At 33.3% G+C, this 14,921-nt stretch overlaps 1 protein-coding gene and 1 non-coding gene across 4 annotated transcripts; both read right to left on the bottom strand.

The window, feature by feature from the left end:
* Window positions 1-4,490: 4,490 nt before the first annotated feature.
* Window positions 4,491-4,584, bottom strand: LOC118348109. The gene has a single exon (XR_004801254.1). It is a non-coding gene; the product is annotated as a small nucleolar RNA R24 (small nucleolar RNA).
* Window positions 4,585-9,518: 4,934 nt separating this feature from the next.
* Window positions 9,519-14,677, bottom strand: LOC108998989 (short-chain dehydrogenase TIC 32 B, chloroplastic-like). 3 transcript variants are annotated; one of them, XM_018975767.2, is made up of 8 exons: window positions 14,258-14,677; window positions 12,456-12,687; window positions 12,289-12,368; window positions 11,832-11,985; window positions 10,752-10,830; window positions 10,465-10,549; window positions 10,300-10,346; window positions 9,519-10,060 (listed from the first exon to the last, which is right to left on the bottom strand). In XM_018975767.2, the coding sequence occupies exons 1-8, from the start codon at window positions 14,373-14,375 to the stop codon at window positions 9,887-9,889; spliced, it is 969 nt and encodes a 322-aa protein (XP_018831312.1). In that variant the 5' UTR covers window positions 14,376-14,677; the 3' UTR covers window positions 9,519-9,886. The 3 variants fall into 3 exon arrangements, with proteins under 3 accessions (XP_018831312.1, XP_035543933.1, XP_035543934.1); XM_035688040.1 differs by having other exon boundaries at window positions 9,792-10,060; window positions 14,251-14,345; XM_035688041.1 differs by lacking the exon at window positions 10,465-10,549 and having other exon boundaries at window positions 9,929-10,060; window positions 14,258-14,655.
* Window positions 14,678-14,921: the final 244 nt, after the last annotated feature.

The raw sequence follows: 14,921 nt of genomic DNA, 5'->3' as shown, positions 1-14,921 counted from the left end.
TTAGTTGGAGAATTCCACAGTCATTTTAAACCTTCCCTTACATAATTATCATAATTTTTGGTATATAGATTCTGGATTTTAAGTAGCAGTGAAAACTTCGTTGTATGTTACTGGACATGGAAAGGGGATGGGGGTACGGGAGGAGATTGGTAGAATGGTATTTATTGCTTGAACCTTTAATTCTTCTTAGTGAAAGGGGTCAAATTCACCTGAATTTATTTAAATTCACATGCTATGTGGGTCATAAGTGGGTACGGATTTTCTTTATAATTGGTATTTGAAGTAAGAATAGTTTAGATTTATTAACCCTTCCTTCCATGTTCTTATATATTCCAGATGTCATAATTGATTAATTGAAGGCTCAATTTTTTTTTTTTTTTACCCTCATTGGCTATATGTACTTGGGGAATTGCATTAGCTCGGCAAACTCAGCAGTAATGGGTGTGTGTTTTTACAGCAAGATAGTATATAACGATTACTGCCATGTGTTAGGGTACTTTGTGGGAAGAGGCTCCTTGAGGTGTTGATCCTGGATGCATGTTAGAGAGACCAATTTGATATATTGTGACAAGCATTAGCTATGTTGGGGTACAACTCATCATGGACAAGGAATATATGGTGGATGGTCAATTGTGAAGTGAATGACTGCTTAGAGAATGAAAGTCTCATTGCTGTCTCATCTCAGCCCTGCCAGCCATTAATATTGATGCCTATAAGTTTTAGCTTAAGTTGGATTATGTAAGGTTTATGCATAACTTCTTTGTATTTTAACAGTTTCTAATTTGCTAGAATTAAGTTTGTAAATGCTGTTTGATCTGGACATCATGTAATAGTTACAAATCCTTGATTAGTTTTGTCTTAAACTAATCAATGATTTTTAACAAATGTATGGGGATGGATCAGAAATATACTATGTTGTTGATTTGATTTGAATACACTGCTTCTTACTTAAAAGTATGTTATAGCAAAAAATATATGCAAGTTAATTCGTGATACATATGGTTTTGCATTTTTGAATGGAAGGATAATTTTCGTGTTACCTATTGTTTGTGAACAATTAGAAAAGATTATCCAAAGCAGGCATTGATGCATTTTCGTAATTCATATATGAGGGGTATATCATTGTGTCGGTTGCAATATTTGCAGCGATTTTGGGGACTCGCTGGGATTGTCAATACCGAAGGCCGAAGGCAAATTACACCAGCCATCCCAAATGGTTCAGATATTTGCAGTGATGCTGAAAATCCACTGGAAATGGGCGTTGCTTTTTTAGAACAACCATTTGCATCGAATTAAGACGCCGTTGCAAATACCTACAAGTTTTTCTTAGTGGCATCTGGTCTAGAATGATCGCCAGAAGTAATAAGCGACGATGAATAATTCCCTACAAAGATGATGTTTTGTAGCAAATTATTAAACTACTGCAAATAATGGAGCAATTTATGTCGTCAAAAATAATGATATGCGGCGGACATATTTGACGAAATAGAGTTGAATTGCCAGTGAGATGAGTAAATCGACGATACAATTAACGGCGATCCAACGAGCAATTGCGGTGTGTCAAAAGCGCTAGTAATAACTATTTCCTACATTTTGTGTGTAGTACTAGCGGCGTGTTAAATGGTCTATTCCAATGAAGATGAGTTCGCCGCAAATAGTACTAGTAGTAGTGATTTCTGGAAAAACGATGCAATCACTTTGTTCAGTCCGTTTTTTGACAACAACTCTGCAGCGAAGAAGAAATTATCTGGAAAGGCTTTGTTGTGACGATTTAATGGCTTGTTGCGGCGAATATGGAACGCCGGTAAAGACCACATTCCTTGTAGTGTGACCTATGACTTGTAGCATTATTGGTTATTTAATTGTATGAAATAAATTACTAGAGTAGTGAGGAGGAGTATTTTTTGATTGAATAGCTCGATGGGCGAAGAAGATGACCTGTCAAATATACTCTTGACGAATTGTTCAAGCTCTATGAAGGTGATGATTTAGTTTAGATTTAGATTTATTTAATAAACCTTATTTTTGTTATTGTTGGAAAACTAAAACTAATGTTTTTTCTTGTACTTTATATTTAGGCTTATTATGATACAATGTCAACACAATTTGTTTCACCATTTTTTGGGACACAACTTCCATATGCTCCACCAACCCCTAATGCCCATCCCTTCCCCTCCATGTGCTACTCCTACAAATCATAATACTCCTTCCACAAGCACACATTACCCTTATATATGGGTTGTCTGGTAAATATAATACATTCTTTTATATCATACATTATATATAAAGTTAATTAACTTATTATAATACCTTCTTTTATATCCGCTCATTTTGTAGTCCCCAATTATCCAACCATTTGGGTCATATAACACGGGTACATCAAGAGAAGTTGAGGAAATTGCTAAAAGTGGGCATGATGAGACTTCAAAAACAATTAATGAAAGTGTAATTGTGAAGCTCCCTGCAAATAAAGAAGGTACAAGTTTGCACTCAAACGAGCATGATATTGAGCAAGTGGATTGCACTATTTAAATTTGTGAGTTAAATATAAGAATTTAGATTTTAAAAATTGTGGATTGAATGTTTGGTTGTTTAACTATATATGGTTGTTATGTAATGACAGAAGAAGATTGTGACATGAAGGCTAAGGGGGGTATTGACGAGGATGGTAGTGTGATAAATCATGAATCGGTGCCTGTTGATGAACCCAAGTCTGGGATGACTTTCAAGGATGAAGCCTCACTAAGTGCATATTACAAGCGATATGCAAAACAAGAGGGATTTGGAGTGAGGACACAAAGAACTAAACGAGAGTAAAATGGGATGGTGAAGTATATTAAACTTGGTTGTTCAAGGGGTGGAAAGCATACAAGTAGTAATAGTAATGTATCGAAGCCACGTCCAACAACAAAGACAAAATGTAAGGCGAAAATCAACGCTTGGCTCGATAATGGTGAGTGGTGTCTGACTAGTGTAGAACTTACCCACAATCATGTATTGAACCCAGGTGTCTAGATATTTTAGATGCTATCGGAACATAGACTCACTTGTTAAATGGAAGCTAGAATTGAATGACAGAGCTCATGAGATAAGGATGAATAAGAACTATTATTCATTTGTTATTGAAGCGAGAGGCTTTGACAACCTATAGATAACGGAAAAAGATTGCAGAAATTTCATTAATAAGTCAAGATACATTTGCCTTGGAAAAGGAGGTGGCGTGGCACTCCTAGAATATTTTGAGGTTGCGTGATATGAATCATGACTTTTACTCCACTATGGACTTGGATGAGGAGGAATCTAGATTAAGAAATGTATTTTGGGCTGATGCACGTAGTAAAACATCATACCTATATTTTGAGGATGTCATTATATTTGATATGACTTATTACTAATAGCAGAAAATGCTTCTTTTTCACAAGTTGTGCTGGTTTTGATTTCATAATCTGAGCACAAAATTGCATGGATTGTCCTACATTGTTGACTCGAAATAAATTTTCTTTGTTTTCTTAGATTGTACCTAACTCTAAGGGTCAAGCTCTTGCCGATGAGTATGACATCAAGTTTTTGAAATTGTATGTAGGCAACATGCTATCAAGACATGGATGAGGTTTTCTTCTCAATAGCAAGGGCAAGCTTGTAGAGACTGATTCAACACCCACTAGTGTCTAGCGGAGATCGGCCTATATTTTTTCCATCACTTGGATGGTTTTTGGTTGTCCCACTGGAATTTGTATTGAACAATAAAAAGTTGTTATTTGATGTATTTTTAGAACTGGAATTTGTATTGAACAATTATTTAAGTATGATGGGTTGTGATGAAATAGTTTTTGAAAGTCTGCTGTAACATAAGCATGGTTTTTTTTTTTTTTGCTTGCACGGCTAGAGCAACTTATGAACGTTGGTTTATTAGTGTTTGTCTTGGAGTTTAATATAACCAGAAACTTTAGGAAATAAATACTACATGTATGCATGCTAAAAGCTACGTGGCTTCAGAGGCTTCATAAAAGAAAGGAAAAAATACCACAAAAAATGAAAAGAAGTTGAACGAGTAATAGAGTCATGAAAATATAATCACCTTCTACAACAAAGAAATGCAAAAGTACAATGATTGTCTAAAATTGATGAGTCCTCAGTCTGAAACTGATTAGTACAAAATACACCTAATACAATACATTAATTATCACTTTTTACAGTGATGAGAATGATCATGAGTCCTCAGTCTGAAACTGATTAGTACAAAATATGCCTAATACAATACATTAATTAGCTTTTTCTACTTCCCTCTTCAAGACTTTATCATCCATTTTATGAAGCTCTCTTTCTTTTCAAGACTTGTCTTCCAACTCAATAGGTAGCCCATGACAATCCCAGCTAGATACAAAATTCACTTTGGAGTTTTAAAGGAGCTACTCAAAGACAGAGAATAAAACGAGAAGAAGCCAAGTGAAGTACTCAAATATGTAAAGAAAAAAACTATTTGAACACTGGAAGCTCAAAGCCAAGCGTAACAAACACATTTCATCGAGATCAAAACCATATCATACGATTTCTTCTTACATGTTAATGGCTCATCACGACAGAGTGTTGATATTTGTGGCCAAATATGTAGACCCCCCCTGCCCCCCAAAAAAAAAAAAAAAATCTAAAAGGAACCAGCTTGTTTGAATAGTAATTATTTTCTTGTTTGCCCAACCCGATACATCCCAGTACACAAGCACATTTCATATTTTTACAAGTCCCTTTTCATAACACACATAAAAGACCCTGAATTACTCCTACCAATAAAATAGATGGTTCAAGTCCTGCTTTCTCTTCTTTTTCATAAGAAATAGCTCAAGCCATGCTAAGAAACATGAGAAGATAAAAGTAAATAAGAACCTTGAGAGATTTTAACTTAAGTGCTAAAAATTCATCAAGAACTTTAATACAGAGAAACAAAAATTTAAGTAAAGAGAAAATTCTGTGATTTCTCTTTGCATTTTTCTAGGACATCTTTAAAATAAGACACTTTAAGAGAGGACATGCAAAAAAATGCATCTTCAATTCACTCCAAAGACCAAAAAATGTGTCTTTTTGGACCCCACAAAATAAAAATATTCCTAGATAATAGGTATCAGACAGGTCCAAGGTTTAGCCAAAATAATCTTCTTTCTATATAGTAGACATCTTGTAAGATAAAACTCAATTTCCTTAATATCCCACAACACTTCCCTGCCATCAAACGGAAACTAGCTAGTACATAAAATTTGAACTAGTGAGCCAAACTTAAAAAGATATATTCAAACTCCTGTTGCAACTCCCACTTCCACAAAACCTAAATCATTATGAAATATTTAAACATTTTCTGTCAAGTAAAAAAAGTTTCAAACTTTTAATAGCTCATTTCCTCCCAAATAGTCGGAAAAAACACAAACATAAAATTCAGAATTCAGGATCTTTTCCAAATAGTCGTTATACACACACAAAAATGCATAAGGGGGTAAAAGAAAGGAAATATTGAAGTACCTGAAGGGTCTGATGCAGATATGGGTCTGATGGTCGAGCAGGGCCTGAGAAATGCGGCTGATGTTTGTGGGTGAGAAATGAGAATTGTTTGAAAACACATGAGGTTCTGTTTTAAAGAAAGATAAATTAGACATTTCATATGTGTTTTATAAGTGTCATGCCTTTCGTGTTTTATAAGTGTCATGCGATATAGTATTTTTCAATTTGGAATTGGGGTGAGAAATATAACTTATAGTTTTAGGACTTATAACTTGTAATTTAAATAATAAGTTCTATTATTAAAACGTTATTTACTGTTTGATAACTATATGAAGTACTTTCAAAATATTATATTTGTTTGGAAATAAATTTAAAAAATAATTTCAAAAGTAAAAACGATGATCATTTAATTTTTTAAAAATTATGATCATATTTTTAAAAGTTTGAAAGTTGTAATTATCTTAAAGTTGTATGAACATTTTTGCCTATTAACAATCTTTTTAAAATTGGAACTACATTCCGGATTATCCGAAAAAATACATTTGAGTAAAAACATCAAAATAATGCTTAATTATTTTCCTTAAATATAATTTTTAGCTTATTTGAGAGTAAAAATACTTTAATAAATAACATTCAAACAACTTAATTTTATCATTAAAGAGCTTTTAAGACTATTTAAGTAATTTTTAAGACTCCTAGTGTAACTCCAAACAAGCCCTTAGTCTTTATCTTTTTATATTTTCAGATGTTATTTTGTTTCGAATATATATTTTTTAAATTTTTTAATAAACCTTAACTCACTGTAAAATTAGAATACATATAAACAATTACAAAATACAAATAGATTTAATATAAATTGATCTGTCAGATTTTTATAGTAATGATGCGTTTGGTGCGCTTATTTTTGATCGCTATAGGTAGTTGTAGAGTTATGTCAAACAGTAAACATACGCTTAATTAAAGTGCTTTAAAGTTACTCCAGTAATTTTCAACATTAGCGGCGAGTTTTTCAACAAAAACTACTTCAATTTCAATAACCTATCCAAAGTTCTACCCAACATTTATAACTATCCTAGCGGCGAGTTTTTAGTTATAAAATATGCATTGTTTATGCTAATAATTAATTGATGTAGGAGTCAATGATGTGGCAGGCTTTTACATGCAGTGGCATAGTTTTTAAGTTGATGTAGCAGCAGGTATCAAATTCAAGAACCCAGGCCAAGTAATTTTCAATATAAGCTAGTTACTTTTTTCAATATAAGCTTGTTAAGTAACTGGTATGTTACATTTTTTATGTTGCAACTTAGTTTACTAGGGGTTAACTAAGTTTAAAGTAAAGACATGAATACCTAGATATACTTCTATTTTAATACCTTTGTTAATTAGATTAACAATATATATAGTAAATATATACCCTACTGATATCAGTTTAGATAAATTACCTTTAAGATTTGAAAAATGGTGTTAACTAAGCTGAATGAGTGATTTCGACTTAATATATATAATATAGAAGATCATTTTAAATGAAAATTTCCTAACCAAGGTCTTCATTTTGACCTGTTTGTCCTGTTCTTTGCTAGCTAGCTACTTTGTTCTAATGTAGCCGCAAATGTATGTTGCTACGTTCAGATTTCTAGTCTTACATGGTTAGGTCTGGGGGATATCATGTCATGTTCTTTGGTAATTAAGCTGTTGAATCATAATCAAATTTAAATGAAAAAAAAGTTTTAAATAAAATGGATACATAAAATTTCAAGTATTGTTCATCAGCCCCTTTATTTGATAATGAATTGTCACTTTGGATATTTTTACCTTGGATATTTCTTTTGTGCAGCGAATGTAGAACGCTGGGAAATAATATACTTGATAACCCTATTCATTGAAGGTGGATCTTTGCCGCTCAATTACTAGGTCATCGCAAATCAACTATCAATGTGCGAAGTTGAGAATGAACGCCACCCATCATTTGTTTTCATATTTGTTTTAACCGGTACATTTGTACTGTGGATGTTTGATCTATACTTTAGAGCTTGTAAAAGACATTAGCTGCTCCCATACATATAGTACTTAATTGCCTTCCATTAATGCACCATATGCCAATGTATAGGGTTGATGTACTGATGTATTGGCATGGATGGAAACTTGAATTTGTGTATATATATATATATATATATATTTATGCTTTTATGGTTAATTACAAGTATTGGAAAGTACTATTTGGTAATATTTGGAATGAGTTGGATGATCAAATTAGGTATCCACGGAAAAATTATGTATTTTGTATACTGGATTGGCACGGGGTTGAAAATACCAATTGCGGTGATTTCCAGTTTGCCGAGAATAAGCGGCACCATACAAGATTTTTTTTTTTTTTCTTCTGTGGCAATCGAATTTTGACGTGAAAAGCAAAATAATTGAAAAATGTTTTGCCGCAACTACTGGATATTGTGTCGGAGTATGTTTTGCCGCAAATAAAATAAATGCTCACCGACCAATTCTCCACAGGCTTGAAAACGCTGGCAAAACTCTATTGCGACGAATGAAATGGCCGCAAATTAAAGCTGCGGCGATTTTGGATCGATGGGTAAAATGGATATTGCAGTGAATTTTTAGAACGCTGCAAATAATAAGTAGCTATTTACGGCGATTTTGGCATATTAGCTACGAAATAAAACACTGCAAAAACTCTTTCGCAGTGCTATTAAGCTGAAGTCCCAAAGATATTTGCGGCGTCTTTTTAGAATAATTGCGGCGAAAAAAATCGTTGCAATTAAAATTTATTTGCGACAATATTTTGGTTTTTCTGGCTAATACTTTAAATGAGTCAACAATTGCGATGAAGTTTCGGCACAACATAATTTGCTGCAAATAATTTTCTGGAACAATTTATGGGGTTATTTGCAGCGAATTTAAACGCTGCAAAAGGAGGTTTTCCTTGTAGTGAATTCTCAGCCATTATTAAATGCTTAATAAATGTTGAGTCCTGTTATGTACAGTTGAGTTTGCGAGGCTAGGTAAGGTGCATTAATCTGATGTGGCGCGATGCCGTAAGCTTCAGTAAATAAAAAAAAGGAGAAGATCAAGCAAGCTTCGCAATTATAGATCTCGATTCTCCTCTCTCGGTAACAAGGGATAACTCTAAAAAAAGTAGTGTTTCATCTTCCGAATCCCTTACAAATTATTCTCAGCTCTGAAGCGATTATAGTTGTAGATCTTGGTGCCAACTCGAATTCCAGGATATCAAACAAAATCTGAAGCTGAAATCCCATTTATTACACTTAGCTCGTGTTCTTGGCCAGGTGACCTTCTTAGAGAGAGATCTTATTCGCTACATTTGGTCCTTGCATGCGTTAATGGTGTCAGATTCTTTTTTTGTCTGTGAATTCACTGTAGATTTGTGATGTGATACTTTTATATTATATTTGATACGGCCTGTATTTAGTGGTTTTTTTCTATTGCATGTTGTTACATTCGTGTTGTTCCATGGATTTCTTTTGATGAATTGAGAGACTGGAATGAACTGAGTTTGAATCATTATAACTTAACAGTTCTATTCACAAACTTTTTTCTTTTGCAGATTTCTGATCTACACTTAGTACGTGCCAAACATCTCTCTCTTTCTCTAAAGGAAACGTTTCATTTAACTGACAGGCCACGTTGGACCAGTGCGCAGCGATTGCACTAACATGACTGCATTCAGAGTTTTTCATAAATGTTATGGAGACCACTTAATGCGTCAATCTCTCTCATTCAAGGTCCGTTGAGTTCTAAGATCAGATCTCTAGCTATCCTTTTTTCCTAGCTATCCCTTGTTATCTTAGAGTGAGATTTTAAGATTTATGAAATGGATCTTTAATTCGTTTTCGGGAAGCACATCTGTATTTTGTCTATTCTACTACATGGTCGAAGCGTCGAATCTGGTCTGCATGCTGCATGCATCACTACCCTAGTTTAGTGTATCAAGAATAAACTTGCAAAGGGTTGGTTGTTTTGCATAAAACACTTGAAAAGGAAAGTGGGAATTCTACACATTAGATAACAAATCATCAACAATCAATCAATCGATTGCTTGAATATAACATTCGATCCTTGCCAGTACAAGAACTGACTGCAACTGCAATTACATCTACTTTTCTATAAGATAGTATAACAGATCAACCAAAGCACTGGTATAATTTATCAAGGGAAATATTATTGTGGATTACACAAAAGTAATTTTACAAACTGACGTGATTTGATCTGGTTCGTTAGATTATAAAATTATTTTTATTATAAAATAGATCTAACGGATCAAATGAAATCACATCAGTTTGTGAAATTATTTTTATATAATTTCTCTGTGGATATATATAACAATACTCATTTATCAAACATGCATGCTGTACGTAGCTTGCTGTTTTCAAGGGTTTGAAGCCGAATTAACCAATTTGTTGCTGAAGTCCCAGAGTTTTCGAGCCAACACAGCATCCTTGGCTAAGGCACTTGATTCCATCTCATTGCAGTCCAGATAGTACTTTCCAGTCACACCTTTCAGATTTGGGTGGAGTGCGACGTAACAAGTCGTGGCTGCACCCTGTAATAATTAGTTAGTTGATGGCAAGAAGTAAATTTAATTATTTTAATTAAAAAATGTATAGTCTACATGTAGATTTTAATAAAAATAAATTTACGAACTGACATATTTTCATGTGATATTTCAGTTTGTAAAGCACAATTTATAGATGCAACCGTTGTTATATGTTTGCTTTCGTAAGATTTCCGTATATATAGATATATATAATAACATTTCTCAAATTAACTGTATTAATCCACCTGGGGTATGTTCTTCCATAGTAAATAGGTGAACAACTGCAGCAATCCTGCACGTATATAGGCACACACATGACCAAATTAATTATGCAAAAACAAAAAACTAATATATATAAATATATATATATATAAATATCCATTAGGGGATGTTTTGGGAATGGAGCGTACTCATCATAACAGGAGAATGCCTCATTAGGGGAGTCATTATCAGTCCTGGGTGGACTGAATTTGCTGTAATGTTTATACCTTCTTCCTGCAATAATACTCCATTTGACGACATAAATATGCATGCATGCGTTCAATGAATTAGCAAATTTCTATCAATTATGTGTAACATTTTGACATTTTTCTGTAGTTAGATTTTAGAACTTAGACAGCTATAGGGGTCGGTTTGGCCTGAAGATATATATTTATATATTATATATATACATGACTATATATATATGATTAATTACCTTAAGCTGACGAGACAGCTCATTGGCATGCAATATGTTTGCTAATTTGGATTGCCCATACGCCTTTTTGTCAGAATAACTGAAACAAATATGAGGAGCCTCTCATAAGATAATTCACCATATATTTTTGTTGACATGATTTAAGTGATCATGATCAATGTTTCTTTCGAATCTGAAGTAAATTTTGATTAATGGTACTCACATTCATAATTAAGATCTAGCAAGCATTCCCACCCTGTATTTTAGATGTATATGCAAAATAGCTAATGAAATATAAAAAATGAACCCCATTAGATTATACAAAACATTAAAAAGCTAATTTATATTTGAGCAAACCCTATTAACTACATCTATATATAATCCCTAGGAGTTAGCTCAAGTGGTAAACGTCTTAGTCTTGGTGGCTCCCAGCAAGGTGCAAGGTGTAAGGTTCGAATTCCACTAGGTGAAAACAATGATCTCTAGGCCATCGAGTTATTACTCGTGGTGCAGTACTTGTGAGAAATTTTTTGTCGAGAGCCTGTGTATCCCGAGATTAGTCGGAACGTTGTTTCTTGACACCCGGTGGCAATAAAAAAATATTCTTTTTTCTTTGTTTCTCTCATTCCCTCGTTCTTTATTATTTTCACAAATTCCTTTTAACTTGTCCTTAATTATTTAGTGAACAAAAAATATTACGAACATATAACATACTCATTTTGTTTTTATCTTTTGATTTTGATTTTTTTTTATGTATATATTGTGCTATATATTGTCATTTGTTTTTTGCTGAGAGAAATTTAGTTATTTCGTGCTTTAAAAACAAGAGAGGGCACGTATATTACAACTGAAATGTCAAATTCAAAAAGTGTTTTGCTATGTACAGTCACTTTTATGTATTTTTTGCACACTCTATCAATGTAATTGGTAAAAATAGTTATTTTTTATTTTAAAAAATAGAACAATAATATTAGTGGAATGCACAAAAAATATATAAAAGTAACTGTATATAAATTTTTTAATTAGAAAAATGATGAAACGGGTAGGTAGGTCAAAATCATATTATAAAATGAACAAAATTTAAAAATTTCTAATACGTACCCAACGCTATCATTGATGTTGTCAAATCGAATCCCATGTTCGTAAGTGTGGTGGTGTGCAATTGATGACAAGTTGACAATCCTGCCCTCGATCCCTGTTGTTCTTGCTGTGTTCTTCATTTTCTCCAGCAGAAGATTTGTCAAATGAAAATGCCCTGACAATTAGTGAAATTAAGTAAGATCATGACCAATCAATGGCACTACTACTGCTGAGATTCTTCACCAATCCTTATCTATGGAGATAAATAATTTTGAAAAACACTAAGTAAGAATTAATTACAAATAAAAAAGATTAAACTGATGTGAATTGAAATGATATGTACGTTAATTAGATATATTTTATAATAAATTTTTTTTACAAATTGACATATCAGATCAAACTACATGAGATTTCAAAATATTTTTTTAAAAAAACAAAACTAATTAAGCATTTCTCAATAGTTTTTCATGCTGCAAACCAAGATAATTTGTTGCAAATTGCATCTCTATTCCATCTTCTGAAAGCTGGAAGGGGCAGAACATGACACCGGCATTGTTTCTGAAATGTGGAAATTTTTCATTTGTTAGTTTAGATCAAAAGCAAACTGGGAAGAGAGAGAGAGAGAGAGAGAGAGAGAGAGATCACATCAAGATGTTAAGGGGAACGTCAAGAGCATTGAAGTGGGCAACAAATGCTTTAATGGAATTCATTGAGCATAGGTCGAGCTTAAGAACATCCACACGAGCAGTTTCGATGTCTTTAAAGATTTGTTGTTTTGCTGCATTAGCAGCTTCCATGTTCCTCGCAGCAATGATAACATGAGCTTTCCGAAGAGCCAAGACCCGTGCTGTCTCCAACCCAATTCCACTTGCCCCTCCTGTATCAATTGCGAGTTCTTTCATTTGAATATAATATCCAATACAATTGTACTGGCCAAAACGTCGATCCATCAAACAAACATATATATATATATATATATTCAAAGCCTATTATCAGTATATATAATTAATATAGGTGTAAGAAAAATACAAATTTTCATCATTTAAACTACGTCAATTTTAATATATATAGTATATTTTTTGATACATGAGGGAATGAGGATTCACTCAGAAAACTAAGGTGTTGCCAATTGATCTAAAAGATCTTGATAATATAGTATCAAATGCATGCTTAAACGTATATGTCACATCGATCGGATCGAAAATGACGGATAATAATTAAAAGAATGATAAATAGTATTCCATAATTAGGACAGCTCATTTGAGTTTCTATCCCAAAAGGGCCATGGAAATTGTGTCACACAGCATCATGTTAAAATTTAGGGCTCATTAAACAAAATCATGCCAATTAGAACTCACATGAATGATGTTATAAATTGCAGAAACATTATCATGCCTGTAAAATCTATCAATTTGATGCCATTGATGTGTGTGTGTGTGTGTGTGTGTGTATATATATATATATGCATATCATGTGAATAATAATAACAAGTAGTTGGCTGGTTTTCCTATCCCTATCTCTGTCTTTGGGTAGTAGTACTAGTACTAATACTTGTCATCATGGGGCAGGTTGAACGATATATATCATTCTCCCATTAATATCAGAATATTATTGGACTTATATAATTGTATGGGGATGAGAAGAGGCCTTAGCCTTTCCAGTTTCCATCATAGATTAATTATATCCATAATTAGATTTTCCTGACCAACAAGGAATAAATACTACTTGGCGTCGCAAAAAAGAAAGAAAAATAAAAAGGAAATACAATTAAAGAAATGGACCTATGTATCATGATGATTCAGCTCTTTAATTGATAGGGTTATTAATATCGAACCATGGAAGTTGTTGTACTAAGATGTTTATCGAAGGAACAATATGCATCCAATTGTTTTTTCCAATTTTCTGTATTGGTTTATTGGGCAGGTTACTTGCCATCAATCAATATCATATATTATTTTTGTGAGATTTTTTTTTCTTTTTTTGTAGTTAAAACATTTCTCTTGAGTGATTAGTGTATGTCATAATCCTAATGCTATATATATATATATATATATATATATATATATATATACACGCGCAAGCATGTGTGATTATGATTAAAAGACGTGAACGGCCGGCTCGTTTGGATTCAAAGAGTGTTTCATCTCATCATTACAATTTTTTTAAATTTTCACACAAAATATAATAAATAATTCAAATTTTTAAATCTCATTTCAAATTTTTCAAATTTTAAAATAATAATAATATTAGAAAAATAATATTTTATATAACTTTTAACTTTTATCTAAAAATATCTCATCTCATCTCACTATCCAAACCAGCCAGAAAATGAAGCTTTTTGATCTTTGATTTGGGTTTAAAGGAACCCTAGCTTTTCAAAGATATACCATAACAAATAACAAACAGTCATAAAATGAATGAAAGAAAGAAGAAAATGTACAGCTGACCGGTGACAATAGCAGTGAGGTTAGCGGCGTCAATGCCTTGGGTAACCTGCTCAGCAGTCGAAGCTGATCCAAACCCACTTGGCCCTGCCCTCCCTGTCATCAATGAGAAGATGCCCATTTCCTTGAAATCACTACTCACTCCAAATAAACAAAACAAAACCCCAAACACTGCCAACAAGAACCTCAAACGTTCTATCCTTGTGTCTACACTGGTTAGCACTTCTATATATAATCAATCATGTGTACATGGAGAAGAGATCACAGGCTGATCCAGAGAGAGAGAGAGAGATTTTTCTTTTGTGTTTGGTCGGCTAAGGAAAAGGACGGTGGAGGAGCAGGGCATGGGTAGAGGTAGAAAGGGAGCGGGCTGGGGCACCATATGCATGAGAGAATTATAAGGAGTTTGGAGAGTTGTAGGTTGTAAACGAAAGCGATATGATGTGTCATAAATGGGCGCCGGTGAACTGCCGTTAATACCCTCAACGACCTTTCCACTATTTCCTTCTCTCTCCCCGCCCCCTTTGCCTAAAATTATGGTCATTAATTTTCTTTTATTATTATTTAGCAGCTAGCACCGTCGAAGACTCGAAGGTGGGGTGATCTAATAATTAAGGAAGTTGTTGATTTCACCTAGACATAGAACTTTAGGTTATGGCCCTATAAA

This window comes from Juglans regia, chromosome 3, assembly GCF_001411555.2.
Source record: "Juglans regia cultivar Chandler chromosome 3, Walnut 2.0, whole genome shotgun sequence".
NCBI lineage: Eukaryota > Viridiplantae > Streptophyta > Magnoliopsida > Fagales > Juglandaceae > Juglans > Juglans regia.
Note: the sequence above shows the minus strand (reverse complement) of the source record. Positions and strands in the feature narration are given on the sequence as shown.

What these genes read in the sequence shown, in the direction of transcription:
- LOC108998989 (XM_018975767.2), bottom strand. Translation starts at nt 14,375, where the DNA reads ATGGGCATCTTCTCATTGATGACAGGGAGGGCAGGGCCAAGTGGGTTT. An exon ending in GTTCCCCTTAACATCTTGAT is followed by an intron (nt 12,369 to 12,455) that starts GTGATCTCTCTC and finishes TCCACATTTCAG; the next exon opens with AAACAATGCCGGTGTCATGT. An exon ending in AGCTGTCTCGTCAGCTTAAG is followed by an intron (nt 10,550 to 10,751) that starts GTAATTAATCAT and finishes GTATTATTGCAG; the next exon opens with GAAGAAGGTATAAACATTAC.